The sequence below is a fragment of the Mastigoproctus giganteus genome, chromosome 5 (genome assembly GCF_048544385.1).
Source record: "Mastigoproctus giganteus isolate SK-2022 chromosome 5, ASM4854438v1, whole genome shotgun sequence".
Taxonomy (NCBI): Eukaryota; Metazoa; Arthropoda; class Arachnida; order Uropygi; family Thelyphonidae; genus Mastigoproctus; species Mastigoproctus giganteus.
In genome coordinates this window covers 68,975,661-69,003,196 of record NC_143579.1, presented here as the reverse complement: position 1 = coordinate 69,003,196, position 27,536 = coordinate 68,975,661, and the positions used below count along the sequence as shown (strand labels likewise).

At 38.6% G+C, this 27,536-nt stretch overlaps 1 protein-coding gene across 1 annotated transcript in view; it reads left to right on the top strand.

Annotated features, from left to right (window-relative positions):
• The window catches only part of LOC150085469 (YTH domain-containing family protein 1-like), a 206,400-nt gene that overhangs the window by 30,172 nt on the left and 148,692 nt on the right, over nucleotides 1-27,536 (top strand). Inside the window, exon 2 of the mRNA XM_090374051.1 lies at nucleotides 24,157-24,237. Coding sequence (XP_090230177.1) covers nucleotides 24,157-24,237 — 81 coding nt within the window. The remainder of the gene's footprint in view (nucleotides 1-24,156; nucleotides 24,238-27,536) is intronic.

Below are 27,536 nucleotides of genomic sequence, written 5' to 3'. Positions count from 1 at the left end.
TAGGTCTGTGCCTTGAACTGTATCTCTTATTTAGCATTAAAAACCTAGAAACTTCTACAGTGACATTACAGAATGCTTCCCATTTAGAATTTGCTCTTAGTAATTTCATCAGTTGGTCCCACTGCATGGAATTCAAAAACTGTCTGGAACCACTGTAGTCACCTTTGTGAAAGTAAAAGCCCTTGATAGTAGTTGTCTTTAAGTAAATCCCATATCAGTACATTGTGATCCCTGTCACAGCATATTGATATGGGATTTACTTAAATATTTTATCTGCAGATTCTTAATGCATGAAGGGTTGCTGCTGATAATTAGATCAAGAATACAGCTTTCTCTTGTTGCCTAACATGCTGGCATAGGAAACAGTCATTCAGTAATCCACAAAAGTCTTGCTAATGCGTGAGTGACCAACTCACAAGTTCATTCAGTATCTGGTAAGTTAAAGTCCTGGATTATAAGACATTCTGATTTACTGACTGACTGTGTTTCTGTGGTTGTTTGTTATACTCACCATAGTTATTAGGCTTATAACACAACTCCTACCCTCATTTTTGTTTTCCCAGTACTTATTATCATACAAAACTGACTGAATGTTACACTGACTACCCATGTTCTCTGCATATTCTACCTAAGATTTTGTGCTTCTGAACTTAGAGCATAACCACCCTCCCCTCCTGTCCTGTCTTGTTTAACCTTTTTGTACGTATTTTACTTCCCATATTTAAATTCTGAATGCCTTATATCTGAATCACACTGCGTCTCTGATGTTCCCCACCATGTCTATATCTGATGATTTGATCAGTTCTTTAAATTCATCATATTTATTTAGTGATGAAAATGGTGTTAGTTTTAGTATCTCTTAACACAGCCCATGTATTTGCTTATTCCATGAGGGCGCCTAGCAGTTGTTGAAATTTCCAACACCTTGCTTTCCAGGCTGCTGCATGTCCTAATACAGCGTTTCCCAAACTGTGTTCTGCGGAACACTAGTGTTCCGTGAGATGTAAACAAGTGTTCTGCGAAAAATCGTGATTAATAATTAAAAAAATAAAATAAATAAGTTTTGCATATTTGTAGTGAACACCAGTTTTGCATCATTATAATTTAACATTGTTTTTTTTTTTTTCGGTTATTAATATACTGGCATAGACTAATAATCAAATAGACCGCAGAACACTTTATTTTGATGGGCTTTGCATAGAAAAGTATGTGCAGAGGTAATGACATCTACGAAAAGTAGCAATGTAGTGGTCTTAATATGCCATCCGTATTCAATTTATCCTGGAGTACATGGGTTGAAAGTAAGGGGGAAGTGAACTGATATCACAACTAAACTCATCCTTGTATGCATTTTTTCGATAATTATCAGTATTTTGAAATATTATTAAAATAAATGACCATGGATTTGCAATTGAAAAAAAGAACTTTAAAATGAGAAGCAAAGTACTTCTAGTAGTGCAACTGTAGTCAATGAAAACGAACACAATATTGTCACACTTCAAAGCAAGGATGAACAATCGCAGCCTTTTTTTCCCAAAAATCCGAAGTGAAAAACAGGAACCAACTAATCAAAGACCAAAATGAAGGCCCCAAGTGCCAAGCGATAGGGACCAAGCGATTTTCTTAAGCGAATTATAAAGTGATCCTTCCAAGTGATTTTGTTCTCTTTCATTTCTAGCCGCTCTTATTCTCAGTTCATTGTAAGTGGTTCTTCACTTAGCAGATTTTAAGTAGAACCCAGGAAGGAAAATCACCTTTCTTTTTTAGGATAATTATCCATTTTCTCACTAACAAACTAATCCGCCAGCCGCTTGGTCACTAGGTGGCACTGCTCCTGCCTCCCCGTGGTGGGGCCGGAAACCTGAAAGGAAAAATAATCCTTTCAGGGCTAAAAGGAGCAACAATGGACTTGACAAACCAGGCTTCTCCTGGAATTATGGATCAAACTGATCACAATCGGCAGCAAGATGATCTTAATCCATCTACTGCCAAAAGACAAAAGAAAGATGTGACCAAAACCATCTCGCCACTCTTTCTAATTGTTCATTCCCTATCAGACCAACCAGTTAGTAAACTTTCTCCCTTTGTTATACAGAGGTGTCTAGAACATATAGCTGGTCCACCGAAAATGGTTCGCCGCTTGAAATCAGGCGACCTTCTGATAGAAACGACAAATCATCGACATTCTGAGCTTCTTCTTGAAACCAAAACTTTTGGAGGGTTTCCCATCAAAGTCACTCCACATGCCACTTTAAATTCATCTAAAGGGGTTATCGTGGAATGGGACCTCCTAAATAGCTCTGAAGAAGAAATCGTGCAAGAGCTACAAAACCAGAATGTCACACATGCCAAAAGAATCCTTATTAAAAAGGATGGAAACCTCGTTCCAACCCGCACCATCATACTTACTTTCAGTACTCCAACTCTACCATCATCAGTCAAAGCCGGGTACCTGAATTGCCAGGTAAAGCCATATATCCCCAATCCAATAAGATGCTTCAAGTGTCAAAAATATGGCCATTCCCAAACAGTATGCAGAGGACAAGCTATTTGTGCCACTTGCGGCTCAAAAGAACATACCTGTAAAGAATGCAATACACAGTCTCCTCTCTGCCCAAACTGCAAAGGAGACCACCCTGCCTATTCCAGAGACTGTAATATATGGAAAAGAGAAAAGCAAGTTCAAAAATATAAAACTGAACATAAGGTAACATATCAAGAAGCCAAAAAGCAGATACCACTATTTCCAGCAGTGAGATCATATGCAGCAGCAGCAGCAACAGCAGCAACTACAGTGCAGAAAACAAAGGTAATTGCAATACAGACCGACATCACAATCCCGCCTAACATCTCAATAGCAGATTGGGCACGTAACATTCTTTTACAAACAAAACAAAAAGTTGATCAGGCAATTAATACACCCATTGTAATCCCACCAGATGCTAAAGATCCAACAACAACAAGCAGTACAAATTCCACCAAACCTGTTGAAAAAACACAAAAAAATACTGACACTATGGAAATTGATGAAAAGGAGAAAGAAGATGAACCAGTTCTGGAACTTTACGCAAATGATGACATGGACAGTGGTGGCCGACCAAGCTTCCCCAGAAAAGAAAAAATCAAAACAGATCGATCAAAACAGGCAACTCATCGTAAGTCATCTGAATCAAGTACTAAACCCAAATAATGCGTACACTTCTACAATGGAATTGTCGTGGCATTCGAAGTAATCTAAGCAATATCAAAGATCTAATTTCCGTATATGCTCCTGCAAGCATCTGTTTGCAAGAAACAAACCTAACTCCGCACATAAGTATTTCAATCAAGAACTACAATGTATATAGGCAAGATCGAAAAACCAATACAGGTCATGGAGGAGTCGCCATTCTTGTTGACTCTAATGTGCCATCCAAGCATATTCAACTACAAACACCCCTTGAAGCAGTCGCGGTACGCATCGTGACTGGAATTACCTTGACTATGATTTCGCTCTACCTTCCACCTAATCATGCGTATACACTGCAAGAATTTGAGGATTTAATTGAACAATTACCATCTCCTTTTTGTTTGATGGGGGACCTTAATGGGCATCATATCATCTTTGGATCACTTCATACAGACAAAAGAGGACAGATGATTGAAAAACTTATAAATAATAGGAACCTAACACTCTTAAACACAGGTACCCACACCCATGTCCACTTACCAACAGGGACTACCTCTGCAATTGATCTCACCATCTGTTCCCCAGCTCTCTTTCCTCTCCTTGACTGGTCTGTTTCCGATGATCCTTATAGCAGTGATCATTACCCAGTTGTTTGTCACCTACTAGCAAATGATGTACAGCAACCTATAAGAGGTATAAAATGGAAATTCTGCAAAGCAAACTGGGAAAAATACCAATATGCTGCTTCTTTAGATGAGAAAATCATAAGACATACTGATATCAATAATGCTGTTACTCATATCACAAATCAAATAATTTCTGCAGCAAACATTGCAATACCAAAGACAGCTAACCAATCTCATAAACACTACAAGCAGTGGTGGAATGAAGAATGCCTGGAAGCAAAGAAAGAAAAAAATAAGGCTTGGAACCAATTCAGAAAGTATCCCACCACCACCAATCTCATAAAATATAAGAAAGCCAGAGCAAAAGTACGCTATATACGCCGGAAATCTCAGAAAGAATCCTGGATATCCTTTGCAAGCAAAATTAATAGAAATACGGACAGCAGAATAATATGGAATAAAATTAGACAAATTTCAGGCAAATATATAACCGTCCCTAAACCGATCATAAGCTGGAAAGGTCATGACATAACTGAACCAGAAAAAATTGCAAATCTACTAGGAGAAACATTTGAGGAATTGTCAGCAACAACGTCATACAGACCAATCTTTCAAACATATAAAGCTCAAATCGAAAAATACAAAATTAATTTCCATGCAGCTCATGAGATTTCATACAATCAATCTTTCACTATAAATGAATTGCATAAAGCCCTAACCAAATCTAAAGAAAGCGCAGCAGGTCCGGATGGAATCCACTATCAAATGATTAAACACCTCCCTAAAAATTCTTTATGCCTGCTGTTACTGCTATATAATAGGATATACCTTGAGGATACATATCCAGACTCTTGGCGACATTCGTTTGTACTGGCCTTTCCAAAACCTGGGAAGGATCATTCAAATCCATATAATTATCGTCCCATCGCGCTCACTAGCTGTCTAGGAAAAATTTTAGAAAAAATGGTGAATGATCGGTTAACATGGTTTCTTGACTTCCATAACCTCCTGAGTCCTAGTCAATATGGTTTCCGGAAAAATAGATCGACAATAGACATAATGACAAAAGCTGAATCAAATATTCGCAATGCCTTTCTCCGAAACGAACACCTTGTAATGATATGCCTTGATATTGAAAAGGCATTCGATACTACGTGGAGATATGGTATCCTTCATGAATTGTACAAATTAGGTCTTCGAGGCCATCTACCAAAGTTCCTTCAGAATTTCATGACTAAAAGAACTTTTCAAGTCCGTTATCATCATATTCTGTCTCTAATATACAATCAAGAACAGGGGGTCCCCCAAGGCTCAGTCCTCAGTGCAACCCTTTTCGCTATCAAAATAAACCCTGTAACAGAAGTTATTCCAGCAACAGTTGAAACCTACCTATATGCCGACGACCTCACAATATCATGTCACTCACAGAATATGCGGACAATCGAGAGGCAGCTCCAATGTGCTATTAACAAAATAGAGTCCTGGTCCACCTATAATGGATATCGAATCTCAGTACAAAAGACAGTGGCAATACACTTCTGCAGAAAACGAAAGATGCATCCTGATCCAGAACTAAGGATAAGCAATCAACAAATTCCACTCAAACAGAGCATCCGGTTACTAGGACTAATCATGGATCAAAAATTAAATTTCCTAGAACACATAAAATATCTACGTACAATGTGCTTAAAGAAATTAAACATTCTACGAGCTGTATCAGCCATGACATGGGGAGCTGATCGTTACTCACTTTTGCACGTTTATCGTGCAATGATAAGATCTAAATTAGATTATGGTTCTCCCATTTACTCCTCAGCTAGGAAAAGTGTGTTGAACTGGTTAGATCCAATTCATCACAATGCACTACGTGTTGTTTCAGGAGCCTTCCGTACCTCACCTGTGTATAGTCTATACACAGAGATCCATGAACTCCCACTCAGTCTTCGTAGACAAGTTCTTCTCATGAACTATGCTGCGAAAGTTCAAAGCCTTCCTGGACATCCAACATGGCAATATCTTTATAAACCGAAATGGGAAAATTTATATATGAACAAACCAAATATATGCAAACCTGCAGGCATCCGACTAAAAGAAATACTCTCAGAATTGAACTTAAGTATGGATAAAATCTACCAAGATACCCCCACAGCCCTTCCACCTTGGGAAATCAGTTCAGTTGACTGTGACATGGTCCTCATAAAATGGAAACAGAACAATATCCCAAGTCAAAATATAAAACAGCTACATTCCTCCTATGTAACACAATTCTCTGACTATTCTCATCTGTACACTGATGGATCCAAGACGGCCACACACGTTGGTGCTGCTGTTGTGTTACCAAACAGCATAATCTCACAGTCTCTTCCCATAGAGTGCAGCATTTTTAGCGCTGAACTGTTTGCAATAAGTCTCGCCCTAGATCACATTGCCAAAACTTCCCCCGTAAAAAGTATCATTTTCACAGACTCGTTAAGTGCAATATATGCTTTACAGACACAAGATCGTCCATCTCATCCGTATGTAAGAAAAATTCTTTCCTCCTTATCACACCTTACAAAAACCAACCAAAGAGTTAGATTCACTTGGATTCCTGGACATTCTGGAATACTAGGCAATGAACGTGCGGATGATGCTGCAAAAAATCCGTCTAACAAAAATTCTCACTTGCATAAAATACCGCTCAATGACTTTAAAAACATCAATCTAAAAGCCTCTGAAAATATATGGACGCAGACCTGGAAATCTCAAACAAACAATAAATTATACCAAATCAAACAACAGCAGAAATCCTGGAAATCAAGTTTTCGGTCAAACAGACATGAAGAGGTTATCCTCGCCCGACTTCGCATCGGACATACATATTTAACACACTCTTACCTCCTAAGAAAAGACGATCCTCCACAATGCCCTCAGTGTCTGACCACACTAACAGTGAAGCACATCATCTTAGAATGTCCACGATACCAAATTGCTCGCCAATCAGCTTTCAAATCGCATTCAAATGAACCATTAAGCCTTGAACTCATTATGGGAGAAAAATCAAACGTCAGTGAACTCCTTTCATACCTCAGCTTAATAAACTTAACTAATCATATATAATATGGTAAATCAGTAACAATATAACAGGAAATAACAAAACTTGAACAGGCGCAATATAGCCGAAGTTGCTCTTGCGCCACTAAACTCCAAACAACAACAACAACAACCAAAATGAAAGTATGATGATGGTTATTTGAATTTCAGCTTTACATGTGTTGGAAATAGAGATGCTCCTGATGCACAGTGCACCATATGTAATAAAATATTAGCAAACAGTTCTTTGGCTCCCGCTAAACTTGTGTTTTGTAAGTGTTCTATAAATATATTATGAGATGAAAAGTGTTCCATAAATATATTGAGAGATGAAAAGTGGTCCGTTACTAAAAAAAAGTTTGAGAAACTCTGTCCTAATAGAAGCAGTGCAACAATCACTTTCACCTCTGCCTGTACCTGCTGTTAATATATTAGCCTGTGTATCCCACCCAGCCTAGCAGTTTTTCTACCTATCTAACACTGCCTTAATAGCATCAGTAAATATTCTTGCAGCACTTTTTATTTAAGTGTATCTCATCCCTGTAAAAACATTTTCTGCTGTTAACAAGCAGATACCATACTGAGAAAAATTCTACACCACGAGCCTTGCACAGTCTCTCCAGAGCTGAATTGATTTACCAGGCTCCCATCAAGACATGATAGGAATGAATGTACTCATTCCTATCATGTCTTGACAGGATTGCAGATACTTTCAATTTCAGTCTTAATTCATGACGTTTTTTTCACATTGATCTGTACAGTACTTTTAATTGAAACCTCAGATCTCTTAATATTATTAGTGACAGAATGTAAAACAATATGTTTTGGGTCCTTAAAAGGTGATATCTCCTCTACAATATCATCCACCTTAGCTCCTGACAAACATACCTTGTCCTAGTCCACCTGTCCTTTTTACACAGTATATTTCCCTCTTCCCTGACATTCAGGTCACCAACTATAGCTGTTTCCTGTGGGACCAAGTATCTCTGCTCTGGAGGATGTCTTTGTGTTTTCTGATGCTGGAGCATGGGCTGGGCTGCTGAGTGCTTGATAGCCCTCTCTCTTTTAATCCTTTCAGGGCATTCATCATCCCTGTTCTTCAAGGAATGGCGAGTTTGCATATAACCTTCTCATGTTCTTTGCAATGGACATACACAAAGGGCTATATCATGGTCTTCTAGAGGTAGCTTTACAAAAAGGAGCACGAGTAACACGCATAACATAATATTGATTTGTAGAACTGCCTTTGGATGTCCTTCCGCAAACCAAAGCATTCCTGCTACTTAGAACCCTTTGCTTTTCTGCACTAGTCTGAGGCATGCTGTTAGTCTAAATTTAATTTAAAAACAACATTCAAATCTAAGAGGTTGAAAAGAATTCTACACCAAACCTGCTTATTTAATGGTACTACAAACCCTGCTGTTTTAGAAAAGTTATGTACTATGTGATAGTTGCATTATTAAAAATATGTTTGTATTGCTATTAATTGTAGTTTACAGGTGTCTTCTGATACTGATTGCACTGTTTGAAACTGTCAAACATCCAAGTATTGCCCATATCAATACTTTGAGAATGGCAGTAGAATTTAAATGTTCTTATTGATACAACATAATGGTGGCAGAAGTCAACCGTGGTTTCTTAAGCAGTTATGAAGGCCAAGTAATAACAAACAAATTTACTAACATAATCAGAGAATCACAAGTAATAACTACAATACTAATTTTAAATCAGAAGGTAAAAAAAAAAAAAAAAAAACACTAAGATTTAAGCAATAAAATAAGTTACACTTAGCGGCTCCCTAAAAATCTGATAACCTCTGATAATGCATCCAGGTAACCTCATCAGTGGGAATTCTATATAACATGAGACTAAGAACGGCCACAGGAGTGGGGGGGGGGGAAGAGAGAGAGAGAGAGAGACAGGCTCCAATAGAGAAGAGACCATCACCAAGTTATCTGAGATACCCTGAGGACCACTAACATTAACTGTGTAATTTGAAGGGTTGTTAATGAAGAAAAGATCAAGAGTGTTGGGTGTATTGTTGGGATTATCTGGTTAGTAAATAAACTAATTCTGTTAATTGCTGAGCTTGGAATGGATCATCATGCACTGGAACACCATTCTGGTTAATCACATGTATAAATTTTCACTTATACATTCTAATGTTAAAAAGTAAGATATTTTATTAATGTCCTGTTTCATAAGAATATTCCATTTTCATCCTTGATTAATTGTGAACAGCTAATTTTGACTTGAGTTTATTTGAGGTTATTTGATTACAGTTACAGGCTGCACTGCTCTTAGTCTTTTAAAATTTTCTTCCAGCTGTAAGTAAATATGATATATCCAGGAATGTGAGGAGGGGAGATGAAGACAGAATAATTGATAGGCAATATGAAACGGTCCAGTGAAAGTCCTGTTAGGAGAGCTGGACTGTGAATACTTCTGCCAAGAACTCTGTCCCCCCCTACCCCTCAAGTTATATGTACACTACCATAACTAGAATCCAACGTGTTTGCTATGTGCTGCAACCCATCGACTTGCCAGAAAGGGGTAGCCTGGTGGTTGGGCAGTCAAGTGTTAATACATCATTTTATTCCCTGCTTTGGCCAAGACAAGAGGTCTTGCTCCTGAGTCAGCCTTTTTGGGATCATTCAGCTAGAAATTCTGCATGTTATTCTTAACTGTACTGCAATAGGTTTCCATTCCTTTGGCCCTGGGACAGGGTCAAGACCTGTTGGATGTATGAGTATAGTATCTAGGTAATGTCCCACTTGGCATTCAGTACTTGCCGGTTTATGAGTGAGCATCCACTGGTAGGGCTCTATTGTGGGTGGAGAGCTTTAAAGATATTAAACTTATTATTCATATGAGTAATTTATAAATTTTTCTATCTCTTCTGGGACCTCTATCAGGTTCCCATCTGAGCAGGAAACTAAATTAAACACAACAAATAAAAGGAAACATTGAACAGAAGCACACCACCCCCTGTACCTTATCTTCTCATGATACATTCAACAGGAGAAAAGGAAATAAATAAAATGTCACCCCTCTTTATACAGAAAGGTTGGTGGGTTCTCTGAGGTTGGTAATACAACTTAGATTGGGGGACATTTTAGTGGAAGTGGCCTCAGTGTGACATTCTGAACTTGGAATTATTTAAGGTTTTTCTTCATATGGATGCCCAATTTCACCAGGTGCATTGCCTGTCTTTGCCAAAGATCCTTTCAAGAAGCTCATTTTTTCTCCCTCCCCTTCTTTTTTTCTTTAGGTGTGGTCTCACAATTGCCTTCTACAGTGGTATTATGATCTCCTTATCTCTACAAGCAGACTTGATAAATCGTTGATAGGACATCCTGGGCTTTTCTTGCCACCTGTACCTGCCTACACTGCTTGGAGAACTTTGTGGCTGACTATCATAACGCACAAATCTTCTTCCTCCATTGTTTTTAGTTCAGCTCCAAGTGTGTAAGAGATTGCTATTCTCCAAGTGTAAGATTAAAGGTAGCTGCCACTTTTGCAATCTCTGAAGTCTATCTAAATCATCCTGAAGAAGCTATGCTTGGAACTGATTATTAACTACTCTACCGATCTCGATATCTGCACATTTTGACATTGCACCCTCTTTTCCTTCATCGATGGTATTTACAAAAATCAAAAACATGAGTGGTCCTAGTATCAATCCTTTGGGCACCCCACTTATGTTAACCCAATCTGAAGAATAACCGTTAATCACAAGTCTGTCTCCCATCCTGTTGCCATCTTGTGATTCTGTCATGTTCTGGCTTATACAGTAACATCAACGTTGGACTGAGTCAAATGTTTTACTGAAATCTAAGTAAACAATGTTAAAATTATTTCCTACATATAGCTCACGAGTGACTCAAAATGGCTGACCGAGTTGGTTAAACAGGATTTTTCTTTTACCAAACTATGCTATTTTCCTTCAGAATAGCATTTCTATCTAAATAATTGTGTAATGCACTCTTTATGATTCCTTCTGTGATTTTCCGTACCACAAATTCAGATCGACTGGTCAGTAGTTGTCCACTTCACTCTTAGAGCCATTTTTAGGTATTGGTGATACATTGGCACTTGTCCAGTCCAAGGGAATAACTCCTGAGCCTACTGATGACCACATAATTAACCTCATTGGGTCAATGCGCTTTCCTTTTGCCTCCCTCAAAATTACTGGGTATGTGCCCTCAACTCTAGGTACTTTACTTGCCTCTAGTCTCAAAGTTTTTCTAATAATCTTATATAATGTCTTGCAAAAAATTACTAATGCTTGCTTTATATATTACCTTGAAGCACATGAATGTTTTAAAAGTATAGCTTCCTAAAGAATTGGTCCACTTTCAACCACTTTATATGATTAGAAACATGAATTTGTGATATTTTCTTAAGGTGTTGAGCACTTGGTGTCAGTTTTCTTTGACATGGACAAAGTTTATAACACAACTTGGAGGTACAGTATTCTAAAAGACTTATCTAGTCTTTAGGAGGCAGTCTTCTGTTTTTATTTGGAATTTTTTTTTTTTTTTTTTTTTTTTTTATCAAAATGGCTCTTCCAGGGTTGTGTTAGATATAACTTCTTGGGTGTTTTTCTGGGGTGGGGGATTCCTTAAGGTTCTGCCCTCAGTTTACATCTTTTGTAATAAAAGTGAACTCTGATAGAATAGCTTCCTCCACTGTAAATAGTGCTCTTTGTGTGGACGATTATATAATTTTTTGTCACTCTTGAAACATCAGGGTTATTGACGACAAATTTCAACAAACTATTAATCAGTTTCTTATTATTGGCCAATGGTTCAAGTTTCCATTCAAAAGACACTCTTTGTGTAATTTTGCTCTGAGCATATTACAGCTTTGGATAAATTCTATTCTAGTGATAACAGAAACAAAATTTATATGACTAATTTGATCCAAAGTGACTTTTCTCCAAAATTTGCCAGCTCAGGACAAAATGCACAAAAGGCTTAAGCATGCTCTGTGCTGTCTCCTCCAATTTTTGGGATCAGAAGGAAGTATGTTATGATGTTATCAAGCACTTGTCCTCTAAACGTAAAAGGTTATTGCATTAGCATCATGTTTGTATGTAGTGAATTACACAGTCTTCTCTAAACTTGACTTCCCGAGTCTGTCTCTCAGAAATTTCATTCTTTGTTCGCATGATCCAATTTGCTATATAGCCATATAGAATACATTGGAGTATTTCATACTTTGTCCATCCAGTCTTTATGTGGAAGCCAATGAAATACCATCAGTGCTTCAACTTCATTGATTGTTATTGCATATATACCATAAAAAGTAAAATCCCTGCCAGACCATCTTATGTGGAATGCTATTTTTATGCCAATCTGTATAGCACATGCAAAACTGCTAATCATCTCTTTGGCATCGGGATCCAGGAGCTAGCTCCGAGTATAAACTTTACATTGGATGATACAGTAGAACCTGGATAAGGAATTCCTGCATAAGAAGTTTTCCCTTGTACTAGGTTTGATTACTTAATTCCCAGTTTCAACTATATATATCGTAATGTATTATTTTCCCACTTAAGAAGTTTATTTTTCCTTCTGCTTGGAAATTTGCTCATATATTGGCCAGTTCCTAAGAAGGGTGACATCTCTCCCATCCAGTTATCATACTATGCATTTATCCCTATTCTTTCCAAAGTAATGGAAAGTCTGTTAACTGCCAACTCGTACACTATCTCAACCTTCCTTTTGATCAATGATAGTCAATATGAATTCTGTTAGTGTTGATCCACTAGTGATATATTGGCTTATGTTTCCCATCTGTGGACAAATTTGGTAGAAAAGTTTGGTGAAATTCAAGCAATTGCCCTTGATATTTTTAAGGCTTTTGACTGTGTTTTGGAATCCTGGCAATATTTGGTAAAAACTGCTGGTAACGAGGATCCATGGGGTTTGATTTTCAAAATCTGCAGAAACAAAATAAATCCGGGGGATATCCTTAATACAGTTATAACAAATACTGAAGACTGTGCGTCGGTGTGACGGCAGCCTAATCTTGAGCTCCTCAAGTTTTCAGTGTTTAATGTATTTTTTTAGCGAGTCTCAGTAATATTTTTGTATAGTGACTTCCTGAGTCACTATACAAAAATATTCTCTGCATCCTTGATGAAGATGAATACCATGAAACTTTAGGTAATTATTGTTTTCATGTGATTTGTTTCTTGCTTGTACTGTATTCATATTTGCCACCTTTGCTTGTCTCAAGGCCCGGATGTTAACTCCTTGATTACTTGCCTTCACTGCTTGCTAACTCTTGCCCACTACCGGCTGTATCACAAGGTCAAGCAGTTGCATTGTGTTGGGAGTTATTCGTCAGTCGACCCCTTATATTGCACGACATTTACAACTCCGACCTATTTACGCTCCCACTCTACTTGTGAGACTGCCTTCGGCAACAAGCTGGAAGAAACTTGGCAATTAAGCGTTTGGTTATTTGTCTGCTATATGCCTGACAACCAAGTTTTGGAAATTTGTCAGCTTTTTTCCTGGACAACACTCTCAACATACCACTTTTACTTTGACTATTAATTGTGAGATTTCTCGGAATTTATACTGCGCTTCAAGCTGCTAAGTTGGCGAATTGGCATCAAGACAGTTTCTTTTGCCTTGCCTTCTCACTTTCCAGATTACTGCCCACTTAGCAATACCCTTCATCCCCTCTTAAGCCGGCACCTTCACTTCCAATTCAGATTGATACAACGAAGGATAGAACGAGTGTTCAGCAAATGTCCTGTGCTGATTGTGAGAGAAAACCGGAGGCCCGACAATACGTTGCTTTTCGTGCTGGAGAATCTTCTGCCATAATTGCCAGACACCTAAAGTTAAATGGTTGAGCAAAGAAAGGAGAAGAAAATGGCTTTGACACCTCTGTGCAAGTAACTCAAAACTGGCTGGTATCTCGAAGGAAGAGGTACCTTCTATCACCTTTACCGAGGCAACTCCTTCCGCTTTCTCGGGGTTGTTTCAGGTGCTCTGTTCAAATGTCGGAAGCTCTACATCATCACCTGCATCAAGAATGCCTCTTGATGCAAGCTTACACGTTGAGATAGATCATGGCTTTTTGGAACGGGAATACAATTTTGCTCCTGCCGTCTCCACGACGGACTCCCCGGTGAATATACCCTTAGAAATTTTGGAAATAAAAAACATTTTGAAGTGACAACACTGCTACACGCAATGCCCTCCTTGAGGGTTTCAAGATCAGCTTGGGGGAGCTCCTGTCTCCAATAATGGATTCTCTTGCTTGCCTTAATGCTGAGAATAGAAGGCTTAGAGCCCAAAATACAGAAATCCTGGATCAAGTTCTCTTGCTGAATGATCAACTCAGAGATCTGAAAATCTTTGTTAGTGAATGCTGTCTTTCTTCTAGTCAGACGTCAGTGATGGACCATCGGGAACCTCAGGAGTGTTTACATGAAGTGGATGAGGCCCCCCTGCGATCCTCAGCCCAAACGGTTTGATCCCAGCAAGGGACAACTGATCCGAAAAATTCACAGAGTTCACCTCTAGCTGCAGAGAGAGAGAGAGAGAGAGAGAGAGAGAGAGAGAGAGAGAGAGATTGATGCAGCAGATCTTCACTCCTGCCGTTCAGCTGAACCCAGGATATGCATCCCTCGCATTCTGACCCCGCTGAGCTTGACCTGCCCATGGTTGCTGATAGTAAACGTACCCAGATCAATGTTAGAATCTGGGTGAACCTAACTCGTATCAACCTTGCAGATTACAACAGAAGAAGCATAGTCACCAGGTTCCGAATCAGCCCAACCACGGTAACAACATGATGGAGATGAGAGAACCCCCACGCCAAAACAGGAATGGACGGACCTTTGCTCAGGTGGTTGCCTTGAGTCATCTTCATCAATTGAACTTTCAAGCACAATCTTAGTCATAACCCTCAAATGGCTATTTCCACCCAAGACATTTTGACAGTGAGTGGAACCCCAAGGGAACAGATTACCAATACAGGAGACACAAGTTTATGCCCCTTGCCAATTGGTTTCGGTCACTCATTTGAGAAGGACTGGAGGAGATGTATAATGTATCAGCTGTACAGACCAGAGAAAGAATTTTTGTTTTGAGACTGGGCCCTTCAATGCAAGCAGAAAGTATCAAGGCTCTCTTTGCCCATGAACATGGGATTAAGATTGATGCAAAGGCTATCAAAACAAGGTTTCCAACCTACTCTTCCTTTATCATCTCCTGCCCAGCGAATGCGAAGCATATCGTTGGATTCTAGCTGCTGGCCCCTAGGCACCCTCATTAAGCTGTATCAAGAGATGAGTAGACCGATCGTGTATAATGGACCTAGACAGGACATACAGGCATAGCAACAAAAGGGCCATATGCAACCAGGTTCATAAGGCGGAAAGCTTTTGTGGTTCGTGCAGAATATACGCAGCATAAAAAACAAGCTTCACTCCCTTCAGGCCTTCCTTTTTCTTTTCGAGTTTGATATAATTTGTCTTACTGAAATATGGCTATTGGTAGATAGGCAGCTTGATCTTGCCGACCGGGCTAGCCAGGTGGGTAAAGTGCCTACCTGGCAACCCAAAGGTCGCGGGTTCGAATCCTGCCTCGGGCTTGGATCAAAGTACTGTAAAAACCTTGGAAGGTGCATTATGGCCACAGAAGCCAATGCGCCAACAACTACCAAAAAAAAAAAAAAAAAAAAAAAAAAAGCAGCTTGATCTTGTGCCTCTTAACACTCCCTACAAGCACATTGGGAATTCAAGAAACACCAGAAGGGGTGGTGGTGTAGAAATCTTTTTTAACAGTCGTTTTCAGCCAATAAGGACAAGAGTAAGTCAGTCGAACAACTTTAATGCAATCTGTACAACGCTGAGGAGTCCTCTTATTCAAATTCAGTGCTGCCTGGTTTACATCCCCCCAGACTACAATGAAGACTCTAGATCTGAACTGCTCACCTGGTTGGCAACAAGTTTAGTACCTAGAACTTCAACTGTAGTTGCTGGTGATTTCAGCTTGCTGATCCCTAAGCATGAAGATGCTCTTGTGGGCCTTGAGGTCACTCTTCGGACCTTTGACCTTACACGGTTCTTAGCACCGGCTACTAGAGGAGGCCAAGCGCTCGACCTAATATTCCATAACCTACCAAACATCAAGCTCCTGCCTAGCAATTTCCAATTTCAATCGGATCACCTGCCAATTCCATGCCAGTTATCCATGCATGGCAATTCCCCTGAGTTATCTGATGAGTATGCTGCTGGAACTGCCTAGGGTTGCCTTCTCTACTAAATATCTCAAGCCAGACATTGTTTTACCATGCTTGAGCGGATTTGACTGGGATGCCTCTATTCTGAGTCAATGGAGCCACTATGGCCTTGTCCAAACAATTGAAGTTAATTGCACTCCGTGGTGCATCCAAGAAAGTTAGGATTTGTAGCAAGTCGAATCGGTGTTTTAAGAAGGAAACCAAGTTGGCCTTCATCAGGAAGCAGAAGGCCTACCAGAAATGGCAGAAATCTCAACTTTCCTGAGACCTCATTATATTTAAGAAAGAAAGAACTTAGTTCCTAAAAAAGAAAAGACAAGTCCTAAACCAAGCTGTTCTTGATAGGTTGAAGAGGGGTAGAAGGATTCTATCACACCAGACAAACCATCATATCATTGATCAAAAGCTTGTCCAGGAATGGGTACAGTGCAACCTCCTGCAGGCAGATTTTCCAAATCCAGATTCCTCTGCCTCACACGAGGACTGGCTACCTAGGGCACAGATGAATGATATAGAAATATCTAGGGAGACCCTGATTGATGTCATCAACAAATTACCTAACAAAGCTACTGTAGGACCAGACAGTTTCCCATTATTCATAGTAAAAATATGTAGCACATAACATTGTTGACCTTCTACTCCACATTTTCAGACAAATCTTACAATCTGGAAGAGTTCCATCAATTTGGAGATCTTACCATGTCAAGCCTATTTCAAAGATTAGGAAACCTAAATTGATTGACATCATCTTCCTGGACATTAAATCAGCATACGATAGAATATACCTACCAGCTCTCTTCGCTATTCTGAAGCATTACTTTGGTCTAGCAGATACCTTGCTACAAATCTTGAAGTCCATCCTACTTCTCAGATCTGTCTGTTACTGTCAATGACTTCCAGGTAATCTTTCGACATCACAAGAGGCATCCCGCAAGGGAGTGTGCTTTCAACAATCCTCTTCGCAGCAGTTTTGGAACCTTTCCTAGCATGTAATTCTAACTTTATCTCTGATGATCTGAAGTGCTACGTGAGTTCAAACCATCCTGATCAGGTCCTGGATGTTAACCAACAGGCCTCTACACAGATAATGAAACTGGAAACTATCTAGCCATAATTGGGTTGCATCTGAACCCTTCCAAATCTGCTCAACTACCGATAACCAAAAAAGGAGTTAAAAATGATGTTCAAATCTTCATTGTCAGGGAAAGGGTGCAAAGGTTAACTTCCAATGTGAGACCTAAGCCTCACATGGGATGTTGGACTTGCCTTCCAGCCTCACTTTGTCAGGATGAGACAGAAGATGTACGTGGCATTTTGGGCAGTGCATCAGGAGTTCGTTGGTTTGCATCAGCCAGCGTTGCTTTGTCGTTACATCCTGAGATGCATTCCCCTATCCCTCTCTACGCATCTGAAATTTAGTCGTCTGCTCCTGCCTTCAACCTAAAAAAGTACCTCAGTCTGGAATATTGGTTGCTCAGATGGATGAACTGGGTGGTGGGTTACCCTTTTACTATCTCTAGATCCATCCTCCAAGCTAATCTAGGGACCACTCCCTGGAGACTTCTCATTATGACAAGAAATGCACTCATGATAATTCGGCTTATCACAGGCCGAATAGATGCTCCATCTGTATCCCCATTAATCTCTGGCCCAAAGAAGACAAGAGGTGAATGCCGCGACTTCTGCCACCCTCTGCAGTTTACACTTACAAACATTGATTCCCTTAGGGGCATGTTTCTGGCCAACTGCCTCCAAATCTACAATAAACTGGGCGTCAACCCTGATAAGTTCTGTGAGGACAAGCTCTACAGAAAGGAATGCCACAAGAACTGTTACCAACTATTGAACCTGTGACGATCATCTACATCTGGTCTTATTGCCTGCTGATTTTTTTTTTTTTTTTTTTTTCATTTCTGATGTTTATTGCTATAAACTGTTTTTATTTCAAGCGTGTGTAAGTTCAATTATGTAAATATCTCGGGTCAAGCATGCATGTACTTTTGTACATTGTACATATGATTCCTCGCACGTCAGTATGTAAATCTCTCACCATCCTGGCACACTGCCGTTCTGGGGTGACCCACATTTTCTTGTGGTTAATAAACGGATAATAATAATAATAATAATACTGTAAATGAAATACTGGATAGACTCTTCCCACAGGACGATCCAACTCTTGATTCCCTGGTCCAGGCTGAAATCAGAAATTTAAATGAATCTTATTTCACCCCCACTTCAATGTTGCCCTTCTCATTGGATGAATTAAAATCCACAGTTAATTCAATGAAAAAGGACTAGATCTACTGGAATGCATTTTTCTTAAATACTTCTATGAGCTACGACCAAATCACATGCTTTTCCTCTTTAATAAATGCTTAGAATTTAGTACCCTTCCTGTTATCTGGAAATTAGCTTTACTGAAAATTTTACCAAAACCAGGAAAACCTCAACGCAACCCAAAATCTTATAGGTCAATTGCCCTGCTAATCCCACTTAGGAAAAACCACTTGAACGTTTAATCAGTCTCAGAATTAATTCACTGCTTGAGGAGGCCAACTTAAATTTATCCCTTCTATATGGCTTTACACCAGGCTGGGTCTGTGAAGATGCACTGTTTCAAATGAAAAAGCTCATAATGAATCTACATTTAAATATAGTCTAATTTTATTTATTGACTTTGAAGGTGCTTTTGATACACTACACTATGTTGGGGGAGTGTCCTTCATTGTCTTAGAGTTGCAAATTGTCCTCAGTTATTATACCTTCTCATAAAGGATTGGTTTAGTAATTACTCTGTATTGGTACAAACTAAACACCAGTCTGTATCCAGACATATTACTTGAGGCTGCCCCCTAGTGTGGAACTTAGGCCTAAATGATTGGCTTCTCCTCAATGATGACCTGACAAATATAAATACAATAGCTTACACCGATGACTTATCCATTCTTGTCCACGGAAATTCCAGAAGGGATCTGGAAACTACTGCAAATAATATTCTCTCCAGACTATCTGACTGGGCCACTCAAAACAAGCTCGCTGTCTCAGTGACAAAAACAGAAATGATGATCTTTAAGGGAAGACTAAATTATGGTAGGCCTACAGTAATAAAATATCAAGGAAATTTGCTTCCTCTAGTGCCCACACACAAACACCTTGGTGTTCTCCTAGATGACTGTCTAGCCTTCTCCTCACACTTACAGCATCTCTCTAAAAAGATTAAGAAGAGCATTCTAGGAAAGAATGGGGGCTAAAAAACAATACTCTCTGTATCTTGTATAGTACTGTCTTTATCCCAATTCTATCATATGCCTCCTGTATTAGGTTTCAAAGGGCCAGCCTTCTTACTGTAAAATCTCAACTGGAAACTATACAAAGGTCTTTTCTCTTGGCACTGCTTCAAACATGCCGTACAATCTCCACACCGGCTCTATAAGCCATCACAGGCACTTTACCTGCTGACCTTCATGTTATTTATAAAGGGCTCTGCTATTACATTAGGAAAGGAATACCTATTACCTGCCTAAATATTACTATCGATCCAACTGCTGATCCAAAGAAAGAAAACGAGAAATGCTGGAATCTCCTCATCAACCGTTGGCAATCCAGGTGGCCCTTGTCCACTAAAGATATTGTTACTAAGTTGTTTATACCTGATATTTCATTTACCTCTTCCAACATTGTACAGAAATGGTTCTTCCCCAGTCCCTCCACATCATACTTAATAACAGGTCATGGATCATTAAATGCTAAGCTCTTACAGTTTGAACTCACCTCTACAGGTTCTTGCCTATGCAGTGGCATCGAGGACTGGCAACACGTAATTTATTCCTGCCCAATTTACCAAGACCTTAGGCAACAGATCACAACTACATCTCATCACTTTGCTCCTGGAAATGAACACGATTTAATTGAAAATAAGGAAACTTTCAATATTTTCCAACAATTTGCAAAAGAATTTTTTAACAGAAGGTGCCAGCTAACCAGATTCCCTACTATCAGTATATCTGCCTTATAACTGAATTATAATTTCACCTACCATTCTTGACTATATATGCTTTTTCCTCTCTTTATGCGATTCTACTGTTAATTCCACTGAATCTTCTGTTTTGCCATGTGTCACCCTGGCATAGTCTACCTGAAATTTTATTAAGCAACAAGGGCTACCTGACTTTACATACTCATTTCTCTAACGACTTGACTACTACGGATTGCCACCCCCATCACTAAGCTGCATGGTGACTGCTGAATTCTTTATTCCTGGTGGCTTTTTTTATTATTATTATTATTTATTTATTTATTAATTTTAATTTTTATTTTATTTTTTGCTGGTACCACCAGTTTGGGCTCCCTGTGGTACGGGATTTGCTAACATCCACTGGAATTGACTTTTCCTCCAGTGGATGCTGGATTTTTACCTTGTCACTGTCGTTTGATTTATTTTTTTAATTAATTAATTTATTTTTTAATTTTAATTTTATTTATTTATTTTTTTGCTGGTACCACCGGTTTGTGCTCCCTGTGGCATGGGATTTGCTAGCATCCACTGGAATTGACTTTTCCTCCAGTGGATGCAGGATTTTTACCTTGTCACTTTTGTTTGATAGTATGTGTATTGTTGTGGCCCACCTCATGGCGTGAATGGGTACTAGGGAGCAGCCAGCTTGGTGATCGCTGCTCTCTTGTTGCTAAGTGGCCAGATACAACAGAACAAGACACACTTCGCAGACATAACACCATACTTGTATCTGGCTATTTCACAGAGCTATGTATTCATCACAGTGTACCATGGCGGAGCTGACTGGGCTAGCCGGGTGGGTAAAGTGCCTGCCTGGCAACCCAAAGGTCGCGGGTTTGAATCCCGCCTCAGGGATTCAAACCCGTGACCCGCGATTTATACCTATATGCAGTACCTTGTATTTGTCAATTTTAAACTTCATTTTCCACTTCCCAGCCCATCTGCCTAATTTTTACAGATCTTTTTGCTGTAGCATATACTAATTACTGGCATTAACCACCTTGCCAACCTTCCTATATCTGCAAACTTATACATTAAGCATGATATGGCTTAATTGATATGTTAATAAATATAGAAAACAAGAATGGCGTGAGCTGAGCCCTGGGAAAATCCACTAACAACAGCATTTCAAGAAGAGCAGGGCCCATTGATAGCCACTCTGTCTTCTCCCATCCCTTTGTCTATAGCAATAAAGTGCAGCCATTATCAACCCACTGCAGGATGGAAGCCTCCTCAACAATTCATGCTGAGGGAAATGGACCATAATCTGCCACACTGGTCCAGTGCGGGTTGGCAGATCGACCGTATTCAGTAGTCAGGGGCTTGAACCCCGGTCTACTCAAAGAGCGTGTGCTACTGCACTCCCTCTCCTGACCACTCGGCTACGGAGGCCTATAGCAATAACTTACTCTAATGTCATACTGCTCTGTGTACAGCACTGTTTTGTCAAATGCTTTTCACATAAGACTGTTGTACAGATATTATCAATGTACTGAAACAACACAAATTGAAAAAGCACAGGAGATGATACATTTTGGGTTACTCTTTGACTTATGCATGTGAGCAGAGCTCCATAAGATAAATAGTATATTTTCATGAATAAAAATTCTTTGAATAAAAACCTTGAACAAGAAAATAATTATGAAATGCACTCCAATTAACTTTAACATTCATAATGACAGCTCTAACTATTCTAACAACATCTGAATATGATTACTGAATTGGTTAGGCTATTTTTTTATTTATTTTGTCACGTAACTTGAACCATTAAGATTCTTTCCGTTTAATATTGGTGTTGGTAGTTTAGCATCCATACTTAATAGTTCATCTTGTGCTGTTGTTAAAAAAAAAAAAAAAAATGTTCTTGTTTATACTCCGGCATGATCACTAGGTCAGTGGAGTTTAAAATAAATCAATCAATACAAATGTTAATTGTATTTATCAGTCACAAGCTTGAACACCGGTCCACTCAAAGAGCTTGTGCTACTGCAGTCGCACTCTTAACCACTCGGTTCCATCAAGCCTAAGTCATGAGTAACACTGTTTGCAAGATATAGACCAGCAAGTGTAAGAACTCACATTTCAATCTTGCAGCCACTAGTCTGATCAGTAAATTACTATTCACGCTAACAAGCACAATGATGTTTGTTGAGTCTGTCTTCCACCTCTCTTTTTGATTAATATTTTAACTTTTGTATGCCTATCAAATGTTAGAATGTTAACTGCATCATGGCACACGTACATCATGGGGTGTTTAATCTACTTGGGGGCGGGGACACCAGATTTTAGAATTTTTCTTCTGATTGACCGAAGAAAAATCATATATTTTTGTCAAGCAGCCTTTGTCAGTGGCTGACTAATTCAGTCTTGGTGGGAAGAAAGCCTAAAAGTGTTTCTGCCCTTCTGGACATGCCGTCGAGATTGACCCAGTTCCATAGTTTTCAACCATGGGTCAAAAAGGCTGTCAGAAAAGCACAGAGCAAAAGTGTTAATTGATGAAATAAAATCTGTACAAATATTTTAAAAAGTAAGTAATATGAGGTCTGTTCAAAAAAGTATCTGGATTGTATTGATTGTTCAAGGTTTAGACGATGAAGCACACTGCAACAAAGCACACTTCTCTTTCTTATTTCCATGCAGTAAGCTGTTTAGTTGCTTACAGCAGTCTTATTGTCAGCTGATGAGAAACGTGAATGTGTTTGTTTGTTTTTTTAATTTTGCTTTAAAATCAGAAACATTTGCAAGTAAACATTTAATTTTAAAATAGCATATGGAGACTCTGCCATGTGCCACACCAAGTTTTCAGCTGGTACTGTTAAAAGGTTAGGAAGGGTGTCAAAAGTAATCCACTATTTGGACAGTCCTCAACTTCACCAGTTGACGAAATCCTGTTTCAGATGTGAACTTTGGAATGAAATAACCAAAGATTAATTATTTTTGGAATTGCTGAAGGAACTTGTATATCTGGATCTTGTCATTCCATTTTAACAAAAATGTTGAACATGGGGTATATTATTCAAATTTTGTTCCATGGCTGTTAACAGAGAAACAGCAGGAACACTGTCATCTGGTTGCTTCTGATTTGTTTGAATATGCAACTAATGAAGAGACATTTTTGAAACTGGAAACAAAACATGGATTTATGGATATAATCCTGAAACCAAACATAAGCCATCCCAGTGGTAGGTTCCTGGCTAACCCCAAAAAAAAAAAAAAAATAAAATAAAATTCATTGAATGCATAGCAAAATGAAGGCTTGAGCGGCTGCAAGACAGCTGTTGTATCTGACTGCATGGTTACCCCCAGGTCTTTTTCATTTTCATTGAGTGTAGTACCACACAGTTGTTACGTTAATTTGGGATTACTGCCTGTCTGTGAGGATGTTGTCTACCATGAATATACTAATTCATGGCAGATAACATCCTATATACTAATTCATACAACAACAATATACTAATTCATGGAGTTAATAGAGTTCTACATTGCAGTTCTGATAGTATGGCTCAAAAATGACCAAAAAAGCAGAATTCCAATGAATAGTTTCTTCACACAATAATGCATGCATGATTATATTTGTTACTGATTATACAGGGTTTTGGTCAAACATGCATTTACTGAAGTTCAGCAACTCTAATTCATCAGATATGATTTTCATCACAATTCCATGTGATTTCTTGTTTTTATTTCCCAGACAGTAACAAAAAACGAAAGTATGTTGATAATGTAGAAACAATAAAGAGTAATATGATGACACAACTTCCAGCAATTTGGAAATTCCTTTTCCAGAAGCAATTCCAGAGTAGGAAAATGGGCTAAGTGCATTTCTCAGGACATTATTTTGAAGGAAATTAAGTCACCCTGTATGTTTGTTGACACTGTATTGTAGTTGTCAGGATAATTTTTTGAAGAGACCTTGGGAATTGAATAATATCTAGAAATATTCATTTAATTACCGCTTGTTTGAGTATTTTATATATTTTGAAAATTTTTGCTTTTTATAGAATGTGTATTACCTGAGAGACCTAGCTATAGTGATTCAGGATATAGTGATACAAGAAAAATACAAGTTTGCCATATGCAAGGTAAGACATTCAGTTGTCTCAGATTTTTTTACTAGTCTATATATATATTTTTCTTGATTTAGTAGCTCCATTTGATGATAACATTTTTCCATATGCTTACAAGAAAAGTGGGGTTGGTTTGAATGTGGCATTGCTAAATTGTATACAGCTGTATTATTGGATTAGAAACAGTGTGGTGTTGATTTCAATCAATACTGAAGCATCTGTAGTGTGCTACTTGGTCTAGTCCATGTGTTCTTTTGTTATCCCATTAGGATCTTATCGAGCCTTTTCCTTACTTGTCAAAAACTCACAAAACTCACAGTATCTTTGAAGAAAAGTCCCCCCCATCCAGTTTCTCAATGTTAAATTCCTTTAAAAAGGGTTAGTTGGCTGAGCACTATTTGGTTTCAACTACTGTTTTGTTGTGTCTTATGTATATATCTTCAGCCAGAAATTTGTTTTTCTCCCTTTTGCTCCTTGCCCTCTCCCACCTGCAGAAAAACTAAGGCATGCTAATTTGTCCTTGCTGATACACTCAGCTGTCATAACACACCACACTTATCACAGCCTCCCTACTTCTCCCCCACCCACCCTATAGTTCCCCACAATACACTTCCCTTGCTAGGAATCTTTTCTTCCTGAACAAGCCCCCCCCTGCCGCCGCCCTGGCCTACAATGACTATCATACATCTAAATTCCTTCTGGCTAGCAGCATGATAGTTGGATTCACTGGTTGAGATTTAGGATTTGAATAGCCAACTGCCTGCTATTCCTCGACCCCAGACTATGTTAGTTGTTATTTTGGTTTTTTGGTTGGGGCACCACTGCAGTGGTGCCCCAACCAAAAACTTCCTAATGAGATAGAACAATGCATGTTCTATCTCATCAGGAAGGATATCAGGTATGTCATATGTGTTGAAAATTTGAGTCATCTTCCCCACTGCTGGCATCATTCCCCTGCTCCTTATATAATACTTCTGTAGTCTTCTGCTATTTGAATTATGTCGTCTCTGATATTCATAAGTACCCCATCACTATTCTTCAGATTCAGTATCATTTTGTCTTTCAGTATTACTGCTCATGACTGCTGATTAATCCGCCCTTAATGCTTGTTCTACTTTTCTTGTGTTAAATCTTCTTATGTCCTCTCTGAGTTTCATTCTAATGACTTTGTATAACTCGATATACACAATTTTGTCTTTATCAGTGTTTAACTTGCTCTTCATTTGTCTGCTTTGGTTCATCATGACAAGTGTTTGACTAGTTTTTTTCTTGTTTGGATTTCTTTTTACCTATAGATCATGAAATGTCTGTAGATGCTCAAAATTGTTCCAGAGTTTCAGTACATACTGCTTTTTCTCCTCTTATGTTATCTCAGATACCTTCCTATTATTTGTTTGAGTCAGTTTTTTTCCTTTCTTTTCTTATATCTATATCAAGCGTGTATCTTACCATTCTGTGATCACTCCCAACATTTTACCTTGTTCAGGACAGCAACATTGTTCATAATATATCTTCTGTTACTGAGGATGAAGTCAATTTCATTAGTTTTTAATCCATTTGGGCTTTTCCATGTCCACTTTCTGTTCACCCTACCCTTTTCTTGAAACAGGCATTCATTACTGACATTCCTCGAGATTCTGCAAATTCCACAAGTCTTGCACCTCTTTCATTTCTTTCACCAATTTCAAAATATCCCATAGTTTCCCTTTCTGTGCTGTTTTGTCTCTTTCCAACCTTAGCATTAAAGTCCCCCATAATAATGGTTTAGTGCATTTTCTGTTCATCTAGAAGTCTCTCAATTTCGGTGTACATTTCTTCCACCTCTTCATCATCGCGGCTCGATGTTGGTGCACATATCATTATAACCTTTAGTTTGTACCTCTGAAATCCTGAGTAGTAATCTTGACACCCTTAGTGATGTACTTTTGAATTCGAAAATGTTGTTTTTTTATATCTTTATGGACCAACTCCAACATCACTCTTTTCACTGTTTCCGTTGGTGTACAGCAGATTTCTACTTGATAAACTTACAGTGATTAATTTCTTCTTGTTTCAGCCAAGCCAATGATATTCCATTTTACATTTTCTAATTCCTTTTCCAGCTCTAATATGCTGTCTTCACCGGAGTGCCCTTACATTTTAACAGGCCAAGTTCAATTTCTGTGAATGGCAGCCTGGTTATACCCAGAGATTCTTAGCACCCTCTGCTTCCACTCTGATCCTCTCACTGCTGTAAGAGGGAGTGAGAGGATCTACTCCTTCTACATAAGATTGGTTAACTACAGCCATTATTTGAAGAGACCTTTGGCTTCTTTGGTCACTGACACGATTTGAACCTAGACTTTGAAACAAGTGATGAAGCCATCATTACTATCTTAGAAGACATCAAATAGGATAAAAATACAGATAAGCACGCATGCTAATTAGGGTTATAACTTCTGCTAAAGATGTGAGGGATGCACTTCCTCCTTCTTTTGGTTGGTCCCATGATTGTAATGAAGGCAAATAGTCCAAGTATGGTTTTTACTTGGACTCTATACCTTCCAAGCATAGAGAGCTTTATCTCTCTATGCTCAAACATATGTGAGAGCTTCATCTCTGTGCTCAAAGCATATGTGAGAGCTTTATCTCTATGCTCAAAGCATATAAGAGAGCTTTATCTTTATGCTCAAAGCAAATAAGAGAGCTTTATCTGTGAAGCTCTTTGGCAGTGGATTTATTACACTTGTCTTTCTTTAGTAGAAGTTATAGCATATATCTATGAAAAGAGTTGAACTTATTTGATGTTTCAAAAATTTAAAATAAGTTAAATGATTCCTACAAATAGCATTTATTGCTGTTATAAAATGTTAAACCATGACAGTGACATGTATTGACCTTTTGAAAAGGGAAAGGAGTAATTATTAACCCAGTGATTATGAAAATGGTAGTGCCAGGACTTCAGATCTCCATTTTACTTCTGAAAAAGGTGTCTTTTTTTTTTTTTTTTTTTTAGCCTGTTATTTTTTACTAAACAAAACTTATTAATTCTGCTTGGAAAAAAACATTATAAACATCAACATATTATTCACTTCCATTTTCAACTTTGTAATAATACTTTATTCCTCTAAGCAGGTATTACAAAAATGAGTATTTTGCATCTACATTCACACATGAGGAGTTATTAAGGTTTGAAAATGGCAGAAGGTTATCAAATTGTAGCAGGGTGCTTAATGATTTTGTGATAACTGAGAGCAAAGTGGAGGAGAAATTGTTGAAGTTAAACATAAGAAAGGCACCTGGGGTGGATGGGATCTATCCAGTTATATTAAAGG